At 40.1% G+C, this 16,422-nt stretch overlaps 1 protein-coding gene and 1 long non-coding RNA gene across 2 annotated transcripts in view; one reads left to right on the forward strand and one right to left on the reverse strand.

Moving 5' to 3' along the window:
- LOC135966081 (uncharacterized) overlaps window positions 1-16,422 on the forward strand; it is a 217,079-nt gene that overhangs the window by 156,077 nt on the left and 44,580 nt on the right. The window lies entirely within an intron of this gene.
- Window positions 1,829-3,924, reverse strand: LOC107126647 (uncharacterized). The gene is made up of 3 exons (XM_015430390.3): window positions 3,823-3,924; window positions 2,856-2,891; window positions 1,829-2,338 (listed from the first exon to the last, which is right to left on the reverse strand). Exons 1-3 carry the CDS (start codon window positions 3,884-3,886, stop codon window positions 1,836-1,838), a joined length of 603 nt encoding a protein of 200 aa, XP_015285876.3. The 5' UTR covers window positions 3,887-3,924; the 3' UTR covers window positions 1,829-1,835.

A 16,422-nucleotide genomic window follows, 5' to 3' on the forward strand; every position in this document is an offset into this window, starting at 1 on the left:
CCTTAAGATTTCTGGAATATCAGTAAACAATCTGAAAATAATTTTAAAATTTCTCTTGGTGCTATAGAAGTCAGACAAAGGGCCAGGCAAGGTGGCTCACACCTATAATCCCAGCAGTTTCAGAGGCCAAAGCAAGTGGATCGCCTGAGGTCAGGAGATGGGAATCAGCCTGGCTAACATGGTGAAACCTCATTTCTACTAAAAATACAAAAATTAGCCATGCATGATGGTGGGCACCTATAACCTCAGATACTTGGAAGGCTGAGGCAGTAGAATAGCTTGAAGCCAGGAGATGCAAGGGGCACTGGGCCAAGAATGTGCCACTGCACTCCAGCTTGGGTGAAAAAAATCCATCTCAGGGGTGGGAAATAATAGAAAACAGGGAAGTAGAGAAACAGTAAAACCTTTTTTCATGGCAGCTGGCTAAATTAGGATTAAGCAGGAGGGAAGCTTCCTGGAGCATCAAGGAGAAGGGTTCCTGGATGTTCTTATAATGTCATCTTGGTCCTCAGATCCCACATTCACAAACATTGAGAAACAGACACCACAATCAGAAATTGCAAGCTGATTATTTTATTGGTATATTGAAGTTACAGCTATGACCACCTTCTTCCAATGTCACGGCATTTGAATCATTTGAATCACTGTCGTCTTCTTTTTCACTTCCTGAAACAAACAGAGAAGGAAGTTCATAGACCAGACTTGACATGGCGGGAAATGTCTAATTCCTCCCTGGTGTTACTGCAGTAGAGTACATGAGAGCCCATCCCCTCTCTCCCCATCCCTTCTACCTCCTGTGTTTCCTTTCTAAGTTTTTGTGTTCTCCCTCTTTTGATGCCCTTCCCTTGCACAAAATGTGCTCCAAATCATTCCTTACATGATGAAGAGATAAGATCATTCCTAGCTTGTTATTACTTACTGCTGAGTTTGTTCAGGGATATATTTACACGGATGGTAACTGGAACATATTCTATAATAGTGAGAAGTTGAAACCACCCTCAGTGTCCAGTAACAAGGATTGGTTAAAAAAATCACAGTGTAGTCACATAATGGAGTAGCATAAAATTGTAAAATCAAACAGATAACCACTGAAGAGATCTACTTAGCTTCATAAACTCATGTGGAAATGTTGAAAGAAATGTATTTTTTAAATGACTAACATATGTACCTGCGTATAAATCATGGCATTACTTCTGGGGGGAAAATATTCTAATTGTCCATGTACACATAAATACTTCAAAAAGAAGATGCCCTAAAGTTAACAGTGGTAGTTTTCTGAAGAAAGGAAGCCATGTAGGATGAGTTGTGTCTTTAAATTTAGCTTCATATGTTTCCATTCCATTAGATATTTGTGGTAAGCTTAATCACGTACTTAACTGGAAAGTAGGAATTTTAAAAATGAGACACCATTTAGCTGCTGAAACTTCAGGGACCACTTGGCAGGAATACTGGACTAGAGAGGCTGGAGTGAGGCAGTAGTGAGCAAACAGTGCTCAGGTGAAAATTCTAAGTGGGAGGTCTCTGAGTGTGTGCACAGAAAACAGAGTGCCAGAGCGAACATGGTACTACTTCCTCATTGCCAATACCATTTAAAACAGATTATTAGGAATATTGCTTCTCAACATGAGAATTCCTTAAAGAGCTTGTTACAAATATAGGGCCTTGTTACCCATTTCTAGAATATCTGAACACAAATCTTTAGAAATGGGTTCTACGACAAAACAATGTCAATGGGCTTTTAGTTGATTCTTTGTCACAGTAAAGCTGGAGACCTGTAGCAATTAGAGCACTTGGTGAAGAATCAACTGGAATCATACCTCTCATTGGATCCTAGATTACTGGGGAGACTGTCCCTGGGGAGGTCCAGCGGGTCTGCCCCCTTGAGGAGCGGATGGTGGTCCCTGGGGCCTTCCAGCAGGAGGTGGCTGAGCCTGCTGGGCATTGCCTCCTTGTTGGGGTGGTCCTTGTGGCCTTCCTGGAGGTGGGGGACCTTGAGGTTTGTTGCCTCCTTGTTGGGGTGGTCCTTGTGGCTTTCCTGGAGGTGGGGGACCTTGAGGTTTGTTGCCTCCTTGTTGGGGTGGTCCTTGTGGCTTTCCTGGAGGTGGGGGACCTTGAGGTTTCTTGTCTCCTTGTTTGGGGGGTCCTTGTGGCTTTCCTGGAGGTGGGGGACCTTGAGGTTTCTTGCCTTCTTGTTTGGGGGGTTCTTGTGGCTTTCCTGGAGGTGGGGGACCTTGAGGTTTGTTGCCTCCTTGTTGGGGTGGTCCTTGTGCATTTCCTGGAGGAGACTGGGGACCTTGGGGCTTCTTGCCTCCTTGTTGGGGTTGTCCTTGTTGATGTTCTGGAGGAGAAAGAGAGAAGAGAAAGACAGAGTAAAAGCTCACACAAGATTCACTGAATAGTGGCAGTAAATTTTGATCAGCTAGAGTAACAAGCTGAAGGGGGAAACGCACAAAAATGGGACCAAGACACTAATTACTTTGCATTTTCGGTGAAGACATAGAACTCTGGAATAGAACGCTGGGGAAGAACAAAGCAGTTGGGGGACTCTCAGTATAAAGAGGAGTCAGAAAGAGGATGTTGCACATTTGTCTGTCGTCTCCCAGCAGGCACTCCTGGTCGGGGAATGAGACAACCCACTCCTGTTGACATCTAAGCCAAGCATCTCTCCCATTCAATTTTGTGGCCTGCTCACGGTCCCCAGAATCAAGCTTGCAGGAAGATTGCCTGTATTATTAGGGGCACTAATATTCATCAATTCCTGAAAGGTTAATGTTGATAAGAAGACACTGGAGAGCTCATCCATTCATCAGCAGAAAAAGACAGTCAAAACAGATTGAGAACGAACTGGGATTTACCTGATATTAGGGAGGGAGATTCTTCCTGGCCGACATCTAGAAGAGAAGCACAGGACGATGGGAAAAGTTACATCTGGAATCTTTCAAGATTCACAAGTGTTCTACAGGGAAAAGGGTCTTGTCACCACACCCCATGCATCTCCTAAGTTAACTCGTCAGCCACTGTCTGTGAAGCAGCTGAAAGGGAGGAAGGTGTAAGGGGAGGCACGGTTCTTAGGACAGAGCAGCAGCCCTGAACTCAACATAGAAGAGCCCCTTTTTTCCCTCCCTAGCATCCTCAAGACTTACTGCTAATTTAGTTTACACATGCCAGGGACTTCAATGTGATAGTTTGGTATTCCTATGCCCTCCACCTCCTAGAAATACATTGCTTCTGTATGCATGCTTTCTCAATTGGCGTAACCAGAATTAATCATTGCAATACAATCTTACCCATCCCACTCCCAGCACATTGAAATACCTCATGTACGGTAGAGATAAATGACAATGATTGGCTCTGATATTTCTATATCTCTAGTTAGACAGAGACAAGTGTTCCATCCAATTCTCGGTCTCTTCAGAATCTCTGATGTGTATTTATCTCCATCATCGATGCTGATTCACTGCACAGCAAGGACACCATCATCCCTCTATACTTACTGAGATCAGTATAGGATGCTCACAGCTGGACTTCCCTGAATCTGCCTTGCATTTTCCACTGCATCCTTCACAGCACAATCTTATCCCTCTATAAATGCAAATCTTACCTTCTCATTCCCCTGGAACAAATTCTTTATTGGATTTCATTGTACGTTAAATAAATTAGAAACCCTTAGTGTGGAATGAGGGTGCAATTGGTCTCCTGATCCCAGGCCTGAAAACTCTGCAGGCCCATCTGGGTTTTCATTCTCTTCTCTTCCCCCTAATTACCATTATCACCTCCTAACCCCACACAGAGTCATTGCATCCTCTTCCCCTTCTGTTTTACCTTCATGTAAGTTCTGAGCTGAGCTCAGGGCCAGCAGGGCCACTGACAGCAGAATCAACAGCATCTTGCAGGAGGCTCTGGAGTTGCTCCCAACACTGTGCTGGGAGGAATGGGACAGCTCCCTTTATAAAGAGAAGCAAAACAATGGCAGCTTTCAGCTCCACACTGCAGGGGCCTCACCACCTCAGACTGGGCTCTGCTTTGCTCACTGCAGGTCAGGTGTATCCCTTATCTCTCTTTGATACTCTAGCCCAGAGGGATGGGTTGGGTCAGATATGTTGTTAGTGTCTTATTTCTAAAAGGTACAACTGTGACTTGAACAATGGTTTGAAGGAACTGTGTCCAAGCCATCAGCACTGTGTCATAATTGAACTTTAGATATCATTAGAGTTTCAGTCTTTTAGGTAAGACTATTATCCACTTTTCACTGGGTTACTTATTTCTGTTTATGTGTGTGTGAGCAGCGATGCTACAGCCAGCAATGAAGATGGTCAATATCTCTGGATCTTTTTATGCCCTATTTCCATCTCTTGTGACGTGTGTGTACAGGTATTTTCATCTTTAGCTAAATTTTTGATGTGATGGGGATGGCTTCTGCTATCTATGAGATGTGTGAGGACAGCACACTCCTGGGCACACATAGATGACAGAAAGCTGCCCCACAGCCTGCTCAGGCTACAGATATTGTTCAAGCTTCTGTGGATCTCACTCAGCTCAGGCAAAGCTTGGTGCTGTACAACACAGGAAGGCTGAAATTGTGTATTTTAAAGTATTTTTAGGGGTTATTAATGCAAAATGAACACAGAAACCACCAGGAGATTTCTAGACCTAAGAAAACAGAATACAGAGTTCTGTGAGGGAGCCAGGCGATGTTATGTCGCTAAAACTTCCTTCATGCTCTTCCCTTTCTCTAGAATATTCTATAAAATTCAGCCACTCCTGTGCCGTTTGCCAAGATCATTGGAAAAGCGCAGTATTAGGGTGGGAGTGACCTGATTTTCCCGGTGCCGTCTGTCACAGCTTCTGTTGGCTGGGAAAGGGAATTCTATTTACAATAGCAAAGACTTGGAACCAACCCAAATGCCCATCAATGATAGACTGGATTAAGAAAATGTGGCACATATACACCATGGAATACTATGCAGCGATAAAACCTCTGTAAGGACATGGATGAAGCTGGAAAGCATCATTCTCAGCAAACTATTGCAAGGACAAAATAAACAAATACTGCATGTTCTCACCATAGATGGGAATTGGACAATGAGAACACTTGGACACAGGGAGGGGAATATCACACACCGGGGCCTGTCGTGGGATGGGGGAGGGGCGACGGATAGCATTAGGAGATATACCCAATGTAAATGACGAGTTAATGGGTACAGCACACCAACACGGCACATGTATACATATGTAACAAACCTGCACGTTGTGCACATGTACCCTAGAACTTAAAGTATAACAAAAAAAACAAATTTTAAAAAAACATATCAGTGTTATAAAAATGTATGAATAAATGAATGAAAGAATGAATGCGTGAATGAGGGAACTCTTCTAGATCAAAACAAACTAAAGAGACTCAACGGAATGCAATGTGCAACACTTGATTAACGTCTAGTTTGGAAACAAGAAAGACAGAAAGAAGTATTTGGAAGAATTGGGGAATGTGAATGTGGATTAACTATTAGACGATATTGTGGAATCACTGAATTCAAGTTTCTGATGCAGGAGGTGATAATGGTATTGTTGATGTATAAGAGAGTGTCCTTGTTCTTCAGAGCTGCAGGCTGAAGCATTTAGTGACAGAGTGTCAAGATATCTGCAACTTACTTTCAAATAGTTTAACAATAAAATATATATATATATAATATATCTATATATAACACCATGGTGAAATACACACACACACACACACACACACACACACACACACACACACCTAGAAAGAAACAAGCAACTAAGGTAAATGATGAACAATCATTAAATCTAGGTGAAGAGTTTATGGGGTATGATACAATTTTTTCAACATTTCTGTGTGTGCAAAATTTTTCACAATAAAAAACTGAGGCAAAAATAAATTCTCCAAGTGACTGCCATGTCCCTCACTGTGCTAGAGGGTTTTATACATTGTTACAGCCCAGAGAAGGCACACAGAAGAGGACTTTTTAGGTCTTCTTAGTTTTGGCAGGTATGTCATCATTTCTTTTGCAATAGATATGCCTACTAATTTTATTTGGACTAACAGGAAGAAAAGGTTTGGCCTCACAACACAATCAATGACAATGGGATGCTGTGTGCTATGAGTGAAGTAACAACAGGGAGCCTGGAACTAAGATATTGCTACTGTTCACCTACAAAGTATATAACATCCCTAGGTGATAGAGGGAAGACTATAAAACATCCCTGTGTTTACTTGTGCAAAGCATCCAGCCATATATTTCCTTTTTGTGTCTATTCACAATGATATGTCAGTCTTGGATCCCAAGTCCCTGAGAGGAAGGGACAATATCTATCCAAATCACTGCTCATCCACCAGCATGATACCACGGTGAAATAAATATTTAACATGACAATAAAAAGTTGATGGTGAAAAAAAAAATTCACCCACTGCTTCATTTCTTTTAGGAATTATATCAAATTCCTACCACTGATAATTAAGTGGCCACAATTCTACACTCAAATAAGATAATCAGACACCACCATCAAAGCCTCAATTGCATTGTATTGGTTTTCTTGGTTTAGTCAGTATTTGTGGTACCTGTTTCCTCAGATTGTTCTTCCACAAAGAGTATTTTTGTCTACAATATTCTGATAGGCATTACTCCCCATGTTCTTTCTACTACATCTTTATTCATATTTTATTTCCTGAGTCAAGTTCATTATGTGTATTTTTTATTATATATCTGGCTTTTTCCCCCAAGAATTTGGTGAGATTTCCTTTATTTAATCTTCTAAGTAACAGGATATAGTACTCCTCACCACCTTTTTTCATTCCTGTCTGTGTAATTTCACAATAAATGTTGTGTTTCCAAAACACCCTATCAGAGTCCTGCATTGTTAGCACTTCTTTCAGCTGCTGATTCTTCTATCTTTTAAATCCTTGCTCATTAGTTCATGGAACATACAGATTAGTCAGTATCAACAGCTGACATTTTCCACTTAGACCTTTTGTGTGTCTTGTGTAATTGTTCTCATTTTGTGCACAGCTGGTGTTAATTTGAGGACAGCTTGGTTGGAGGTATGATGGGGGTAGAGAGGGTGTGGACAGGAAATCCTAAAGACAGGCCTCTTGACCATTGTGGATGAGTGGATCCTGGGCTGTGCAGATGAGGCTCTGGTCTGGCCCTTCTGAAGGGTTGTGGGTAATAGCACAGGGAGACTTCCTAATACAAAGGCTTTCCTACGGGTAACTTTGCCCTTGCAAGGGAACCAGGCAGATTGGTATTTTCCCTGGCATAAATATGGATGTACTGGAAAGGGGAATACATTACTAATTGTCAATTCTTTCTGGCTCTATGGAAAGTGGATTGGTTCTAGCTGAGCTTCATGAGTTTTCTCTTAGGCAGAGAGTAGTTGCTTGGTCCCAGCAGATCCCGCTGTATTATTGAGATTTGTGTCTCTGGTCTCACCAAACACTGTTTTCCATAGGAACTGGGGATGAGCAATCCTGCCTCGGTGGCTTAAGTTAGACTATCAGGCAGCAAAGGAATGTCAGAGACAAGGAGCAGCAAAGAGGCCTGGCTGACATTGCCTGATATTGTCACCAACTGAGATTGCTGCAGGCCTGATGTAAGACCGACTAGTCCTTGGCAGGAGAGTACAGGAAGAGAATAGAAATGTCCCTAAAGGTCACTCTTCTCAGGCCTTCTCCCTGATCTTCTCCAATGTCAGCAGTGAGTAAAGTGTATCAGGAAAGCATAAATATCAGCTATGCACTCACCAGACAAAAAAAAACAGAAGTGATGGTAGAGCTGAAAAGGACACTGACTGTGTGCCCAGTCATTATTCTAAGAAAAATTTTTAATCACTCCCATTTATAATGAGGGGCCACAATTATACACTCAAATAACATAGTCTGGTAACCACATAAAAGCCTCAAGGCTATTTCATTGGTCTATTTCTTAGCACCTGTGCAGTTTCCCAGATTGTTCTTCCGCACAGAAGATTTTTTTCTTTTTGCAGTATTCTGAAACTACTTCTTTCCCACTCTCTTTCTAAAATGTATTTGTTAACATGCTGTGCTCTAAATCAATCTCCCAAGTTTTTATTTTTCATCTCATGCCTGGCTTCTTTTAAAATAAATCTTGGGAACATTTTTAAATATAGTCTTCTAAGTAAGCATCTATAATTCTTCTTACTCCTTTCATTTTATTTTTTTCCTTTTAAATTTTGGATTAACATGCTGTGTTTCCAAAGTCTTCTTAGTTTGTGTTGGTAGCTCTCATTTCATCTGCTGACTTTTCTGTTATATCAAGTAGTTCCTCCCCATCCTTTCATCTTCTTCATGGAAAGTATAGGATAGTCAGTATCAACAGCTGCCACTTACCATTTCAGGCCTTGAATAAGTCTTCTACTGTCATTCAGTTTTTTTCAGGGATAGTGATAACTTCAGGATGGCCTTGTTAGAGGTATGGTGGGTGGGAGTGTGACTGGAAATCCTAAAGACAGGCCACTTCATCAGTGGGATGAGTGGATCCTGTGTTGTACACTTAAGAATCTGCTCCCGCTCTTCCTGAAGTGTTTGAGAATATAAGGAGATTTCAAAAAGTTTGTGGAAGAATGTAATTACAATATGAAACTAGACATTATAAACTTTATTTCTTAACATTAGTTCCATCACATTCAAGAAGCTTTTGTAAGTGCTTCTACTAATAATTTACCTTATCTACAAAGAACTGAAGGTCCTGGGAATTTCACCATATACATGTAGTCTTTTTACATTATTAACTGAAGAAAACAGAGTGTACTTTAAAGATTTTTTAATATTAGGGAAAAAAAAGAAATCAAAAGAAACTGCATCAGTACTGTAAGTTGGAGGCCTAGTGATTTTCTTTTTTTTTTTTTTTTCTTTTTTATTTCCATAAGTTATTGGGGAACAGTTGGTGTTTGGTTACATGAGTAAGTTCTTTAGTGGTGATTAGTGAGATTTTGGTGCACCCATCATCTGGGGGTTATACACTGCACCCAGTTTGCAGTCTTCTATCCCTCACCCCCTTCTCAGCATTTCCCTCTGAGTTCCCAAAATTCATTGTGTCCTTTTTTTTTTTTAGACAGAGTCTTGCTCTGTTGCCTAGGCTTGAGTACAGTGGCACGATCTTGGCTCCATCTCCCATGTTCAAGCAATTCTCCTGCCTCAGCCTCCCAAGTAGCTGGAATTACAGCTGTGTGCCACCATGCCCGGCTAACTTTTTTTCTTTTTCTTTTTCTTTTTTTGTTTTTTAGTAGAGACAGGGTTTCACCATGTTGGTCGGGCTGGTCTTGAACTCCTGACCTCAGATGATCCACCTGCCTCGACCTCCCAAAGTGCTAGAATTACAGGCTTGAACTGCCATGCCCGGCCCATTGTGTCGTTCTTATGCCTTTGTATCCTCATACCTTAGCTAAGATTTATGAATGAGAACATAGGATGTTTATTTTCCAGCCCTAAGATACTGCACTTAGAATGATAACACCGAGTTGTAAGAGAGCTTGGAGAAAGTTAACCAAAACTTTAGCAGATAAATTCCCAGAAAACCTTCAGCAGAGACTCCTTGTCCATCCCCACAATGCTCCTGCTCATTCCTCTCATGAAACAGGGGCAATTTTACCAGACTTCTGATGGAAAATCCCTTGGCATCTGATCTCATCCATTTATCTGCTAAAGATTTGGCTTTCTCCAAACTCCAAACTCTCCCATATATCGATGTTATCATACTTTGACCCTCCAGAAAGTTAACAGCCAACATACCCTGAGCATCCATAAACACTGTTGCCATGATGTTTGCTCTTGTTGCATTTACTTAGACTAGACAACTCCCACCTTGGGGTGGCCACTGCTTTGACTGTGTTTTCCCTTAGGATGGCACTGGTAAAGCCATGTTTGATTTCCTATTACAACTCTTCAAAGAAACGCTTTAGGATCTGGATCCTACTTGTTAAAGTTTTCGCTGAACCTTCTGTACTTGTCTGTAGCTGACTTAGGTACAGCAGTTTTGCCCCTATCAAGTGGATAGTTTGCTCAACATTAATTTTCAGCCAGAAAAAAAAAATATGTAATCTGAACCAATTGATTTTCTTCTTGTGCTATCTCTTGTTTCTGCTGTTAATTATCAGACCTCTTAAACTGGGCCTAAAGAAGATAAAATTTTTGCCCATAAGTTGATGTGGATGGTTTACTGCTGCAAGGTTCACCTTCACCATCATGTCATCACTTCTTAAAATGAGTTATCCATTTGTGAAGGGCTGATCTACTTGGGCACAAATATTTTGTAATGCATCAGCGATGTCACCATCCCTCCACCCAAGCTCCATCATAAACTTGATATTTGTTCTTGCTGCAATTTTAGTAGAATATTTGCTGCTCTGATAGAGGCTGTTTTCAAACTGCTGTCTCAACCATCTTAGTGCCTGAATTAGATCCTGTTCAGACATGTTGCAACAAGTAAGTACAAATCTATTTTGGTACAAAAAATTTTCATATACACACTTAATTTTTTTAAATGATAATGTATTTTCTACAAAGAGTTTGAAGACCCCTTATAGTATTGGAAGTCCTCCTCATACAATGAGGCTTGTTGCAGATTCCTCTGCCATTGGCTGGTGATCAGGCAGATTGTTGTTTTCCTCCCTGACCCGCTCTGGCATATTAGGGATGTTTGCTAAATAGGAAATATATTACCATTTGGCAATTCTTCTTTGGCTATGTGATAATAAAACAGTTGTAGGCTGGCTTGGCCTAGCAGATATGCTAATGTTAGTGGGATGATGGTCATTGGTTTCTACCCACACCATTTGGACAGGGGAACTGGAGATGAATGCTCCTGTCTAGTGACTTACAGTGGACCTTCAACTAGGAAAGGAAGATCAGAGGGAAGGAGCAGACAGGAGTGCCTCGCAGACTTGCCTCATTGCATAGGTTGCTGTAGAAGTGGTAATCCTGGTGAAGTAAGGCTTCCCCTTGGCTTCTCCTTCCCCTTACAGGAAGACAGCAGGCGTTGCCTTCAAATATCACTCAGCTCAGGCCCTTTCCCTGACATTTTCCAATGTCAGCAATGAGTGAAAGAGATTAGTGTATTAGGGAAGAATAAATATCAGCTATGAACTCTCCATACACAAATAAAACAGAGGTGACAGAAGAGCGAGGATGGGTCAAATCAAGGAGCAGGTCTGCAGCAGGAGCTCAGGCACGTTTCAGTCAGTTGAAGCTCTCAGCAATCCACTTGCCTTCTAATATGGATGCAAACATAACATGTTCCAAACAAGAGTCTTGATTTCCACATCCTAAAACTGCTCTCCCCTGCATAGTTTGTTATGTTTGCCCTAAAAAAGTACCACACACTGGGTAGCTTAAACAACAGATGTTGATTTCCTCACAGTTCTGAAGGCTCACAGCCCATGATGAAGGTGTTAACAGGTTCAGTTCTTCTAAGATGTCTCTTCTTGGCTTCAAGTTGGCTATTTTTTTTTTTTTTTTTTTTTTTTGCTTTGTCATCACACGTGGGTTCCTAGGTACACATGCACCCCTGGTATCCCTCTGTGTGGCCAAAAGTTCCTTTCTTATAAAAACAGGAGTCTGATTAGATTGGGACCATCTTGATAGCCTGATTTTAATTTAATTGCCTCTATTAAAAGACCCTATTTCCAAACACAATCATATTCTGAGATACAGGGATAGGACTTCAAAGTATAAATATGGGTAAAAAGAATGCATCCCATGACACCTCCTAATCTTTACTAAGACAATAACATTTTTTACAGAGTTTTCAAGAATACAGGAGTCACTCTTTACTTTTCACTCCCCATCAAGCACCGCACCTAAGCAAATACAGTGGGCTCCACCTCAAAATACATCCCAAGATTACCCCTTGCATACTCTCTAATACAGGGCTCTGATTGAGGCCATCTCCCGGAGGACTAGAACAGCCCCTAACTGGCCTTGGTAACCTTCCTGCTATCACCACATTCCATATCACTTCTCCTCACAATAGTCAGTGTGAGCTTTTAATAATAGAAATTAGATATTACCTTCTTCCTTAATATCCTCTAAGTTTTCCTAATCTTCCTTCTAGTAAGATTTTGTAAAGTTCACACCTCAGTTTTTTCACACCCACATGTGTCTTTCTCAAAGAGTGAAAAGCTCTTTGCCTGGGACAGAAAGAAGAGTTATCTTCAACTTTACAATGCACTGGTTTGTCTCGAACAGCTAAAGCGTGGTTTGCCCAGAAGATGAACATGGACAGAGTGGATAAACTTATCCTTATAGTGAATTGCATTGAATCACTGTGGTCTGAGGGGAGTTCCTCTGTTTGGAACAGTAGTATCCATTGAATAAACTAAGCATTATGACTACACAGTTAACAATTCAACACAATTGTCTCTGAGAAGTATACTTTGCTTAGATTTTTCTAAAAATTCCGTCTACACTGTTATGATAGTGATTCTCATATTTTGACTTACAGTTGAGTCTTCATAAGCATACCTTTCACAATTATATTCATTTGTACTCTACAAGCCTATTGTAGCATGACTGATTATAATAGGAAATATTTATCAAATACTATGTGCCATATAATCTTCAGAACCATCTTATTAGGTAGTAATAAGCACCTGCCAATATTGTTATAAAGGTAATAAGTGGTGTCGATGGTGGTCAGTCTCCAGAGCCTCAATTCTTGCCTACTTTGTTGCACTGCTCTTAGCATTTATTAACATATTTGTTTATTTTCAAGAAAGTGAGAAGAAATTAGATCCAGAGAACAAACTCAGTACTAGTTTTAGGACCTGCTTAAAGTATAGCTTTTCTTAAGACCTGGCCAGGTGAAGTGACAAAAAACTATTTTCCTAAGTGTGTTTCTAAATCACAGCCACATTTACATAGCTTTCTGCATTTCCCTGTCCTTCTTCATCTTTATATAAGATTAGTCATAGAGATGAGTAATATCTTCTTTTTAAATGAAAAAAATTACTGGCAATGAAGTTCAGGAAGTGCTTCCTTATACATGCTTACATGTACTTTTCTCAACAGACATTGGCTAAATTGTGGATACCATTTTAAGTGACCAACATTTTTATTCATTTCTCACAAAAAAAAAAAAAATCTAAACAAAAGGAATTCCTCGCCCAGTATATGCCAGAAGAAAAACAAAAAATCAATCTGCCTAGTCACCTGGAAAGATCAGTTACCTGTAGCAAACTTTATTGCATTAGGACACCTTCTTGTAATGCAGTGGGTCTATAAAATGTTCATGGAAAATATATATTAATTAAGAAATACCGTGAATTAATTTCAAAATTTTTTGCACCAAAATGCGCCCAGATACCCCAGTAATATAGCACTTATATTTAGCAGGTATGATTCAAATTTATTCTCAATCAAAGGGCCTCACTGTTACACTTCTCAGACTTTATTGTGTTGATGAATTGTCTATAAATATGTTGAAATTTCACCGTCCTGGACTCCATCCACTTCGAAAGATTTCTGTTCAGATATTGTGAGACAGAATTGCAAGTCTCTGTATTTTTAACAAGCTCTCCAAAGTAATGCTGATATTGAGAAACCCTGCTTCAAAATTCCCATTTTCTTAACACTTCCCTGTCTTAAACTGAATTGTAATGAGGACACAGGCTGTCTTCTCTCTCGAGCGCTCCCCCTCTTCCTGTGCCCATACACCAGCACTTGCCATCGTGGGTTTGCACCTGAGCCCTTTGCCCTTTCCTGTCTCACACCAGCCTCTCAGGTCCAGTATCTCAGCCAAATGATACCTGAACTTGATGCTGCTAAATATTAACTAGTTTTGTACATAAATACTTTATTTTTTTAATGGAATCTCACTCTGTCACCCAGGCTGAAGAGCAGTGGCACCACAACCTCCACCTCCTGGGTTCCAACGATTCTCCTGCCTCAGCCTCTGCAGCAGCTGGGACTACAGGCACACTCCACCACGACCTGCTAATTTTTGTATTTTTAGTATTTGCTTTTTGGTTTCGCCATGTTGGCCAGGCTGGTCTCGAACTCATGACTTCAGGTGATCCGCCCACCTAGCCTCCCAAAGTGCTGGGATTACAGGCATAAGCCATGGTGCCTGGCCATATTTACTTTTAAATGAATACATGAACAAGGTTTTAAAAAAACAACAACGAGCCCGGGCATGGTGGCTCACGCCTGTAATCCCAGCACTTTGGGAGGCTGAAGCAGGAGAATCACTTGAACCCAGGAGATGGAGGTTGTGGTGAGCAAAGGTCGCACCACTGAACTCCAGCCTGGGAGACGGAAGTGAGACTCCATCTCAAAAATAAATAAATAAAAAGAAAAACAACAACTGAACAGAAAGGTTTAAAGCTAAATCTTAAAAGTATATCTCATTTTTATCTCTCCACACTTTCACCAAATCCACCATCATTCATTCCTTTGGACAGCCTCAGGGAAATATATATGTACATATAAGCATCTATAATCCTTTTTCCCCACAAATAGTATCTTACTTTATATGCAGGTCTGTATGTTGTTTATTAATAATAACCTATGTCTTAGAAAACTTTCTTATCAGTTCATTGAGATATATTGATCTTCTCAGTGTTCTCTTTTTGTTCATTTTACTTTAGTTTTCTACCCTGTTATGTGGCTATCCCTTAATTTCTTTAATAACCCTTGTCAATTGACATTTAGGCTGGTTTCATTTTTTCACTATTATAGGATATGTTGCAGTGAGCATCTTGGTAAATATATCCCTGAACATTTTCAACAGTAACAAAACAAAAACGACCTAAGAATAATTTTTTCCTCAAATTGTAAGCAACAATTTATAGCACCTTGTGTGCTAGGTGCGTATAAATAGTAAACAAAGAGAAATTAGGAAGGAAAGTGGGGTGGGAGAAGGGAGAGAGGAAGAGAAGATGAGCTTTCACCTACCTCGCTTTGGTAATACCAGCCAAGGATTAGACACTTCCTGCCAGATCAAGTCTTGTCTATAAACTTCATTGTTTGCCTTTTTGTTTCAGGAAATGAATAAGCAGACAGCAGTATTTCAAAGAACCATACCACTGGAACATTGTGGTCACGGCTCTAACTTCAATATACCAATAAAATAATAAGCATACCATTTCTGATTGTTGTATCTCTTTCTGAGTGTTCGTGAGTCTGGAATTTGAGAGCCGAGAACACATTGTTAAGAACATTCTGGACCCCTTCTCATTGATGCTTCCAGCAAGCTTTCCCCCTCTTTTATCCTAATCAAAGCAGCTGCCAGGAGAAAGAGTTCCACTGTTTCTCTCTTTTCCTAGATTTCTTAGCACAAATGCAATTTTCAAAATTATTTTCAGATTTTTTTTTATATTCTAGTAATTTTAGGGAAACAAGGAAGATAGAACAGATGTGAAGAAATCTCAGTGACTGAGGAAATCCTTAAAATTTCCAAAATAATTGATTCTGGTTTCCAAGAAAATGAATTTGGTTCTAGGCCTCTTCTCCCTAGAGCTCACTATACCCCATTTTCCCTATTTTATCGTTGCTCAATTATCTTCCTCCCTACATCCCCCATCATTCCTTAACAAAAGCCAGTGGATTTCATAAAGGAAGCAGCATGATGTGTTTTAAGGGGCAAGGAATTTGGAGTCCTTCAGACTTGTATTTGAATCCTCTTTTGCTTGCTAGCTCTGGACCCTTAGGAAGCTACTTACAATTCCCAGAGCCTCAGTTTTCTCACCAAAAATGAGAATAATAATAAGAATGGCTGTCTTAAAGGTTAAAGACCAATGAGATAACACACATAAAATCATAGCAGAGATAGCCTTCACAGCTCCTAGTAGTTATTACAGGGAAGAAAAGGAGACATAAAATTGTAAGGAATTAAATGCTCCCAAATTAAAATTTTTTAGGTGACTTTGTCAAAAGATCTAATTACAATATTCTCTGACAATGTTTGTTTTAAAAAAAATCACTTTGTATATATTTTTGTTTATCATTTTCTGTCTTATAGTCATAATATTTTTAAAAAAATTTTATTAGTGAGTGCCTGCCAGTCTATTGTGTATACTGGCACACATTTAATAAGTTTAATTCATGACATTTTGAATTTGAAATGCAAAGTGCTCTTAAACTTCTATCTGGCTGGGCACCATGGCTCATGCCTGTAATTCCAACACTTTGGGAGGCTGAGGCAGTTGGATCACTTGAAGTCAAGAGTTCAAGACCAGGCTGGCCTTAGCCTTGCTTTCTGTACAGTCTGCAGAATTGCAAGTAAATTAAATCTTTTTCCTTTATAAATTACCCAGTGTCAGGTAGTTATTTACAGCAATGCGAGAACAGACCTACAATATAGACCTACAAAAATATTCCATTAGGAAAAATACTTGATAGTATATAAACAAGTCAACATTGCAATAAAATAAAATACACCATGTTGAAAG

The sequence above is a fragment of the Macaca fascicularis genome, chromosome 11, assembly GCF_037993035.2.
Source record: "Macaca fascicularis isolate 582-1 chromosome 11, T2T-MFA8v1.1".
NCBI lineage: Eukaryota > Metazoa > Chordata > Mammalia > Primates > Cercopithecidae > Macaca > Macaca fascicularis.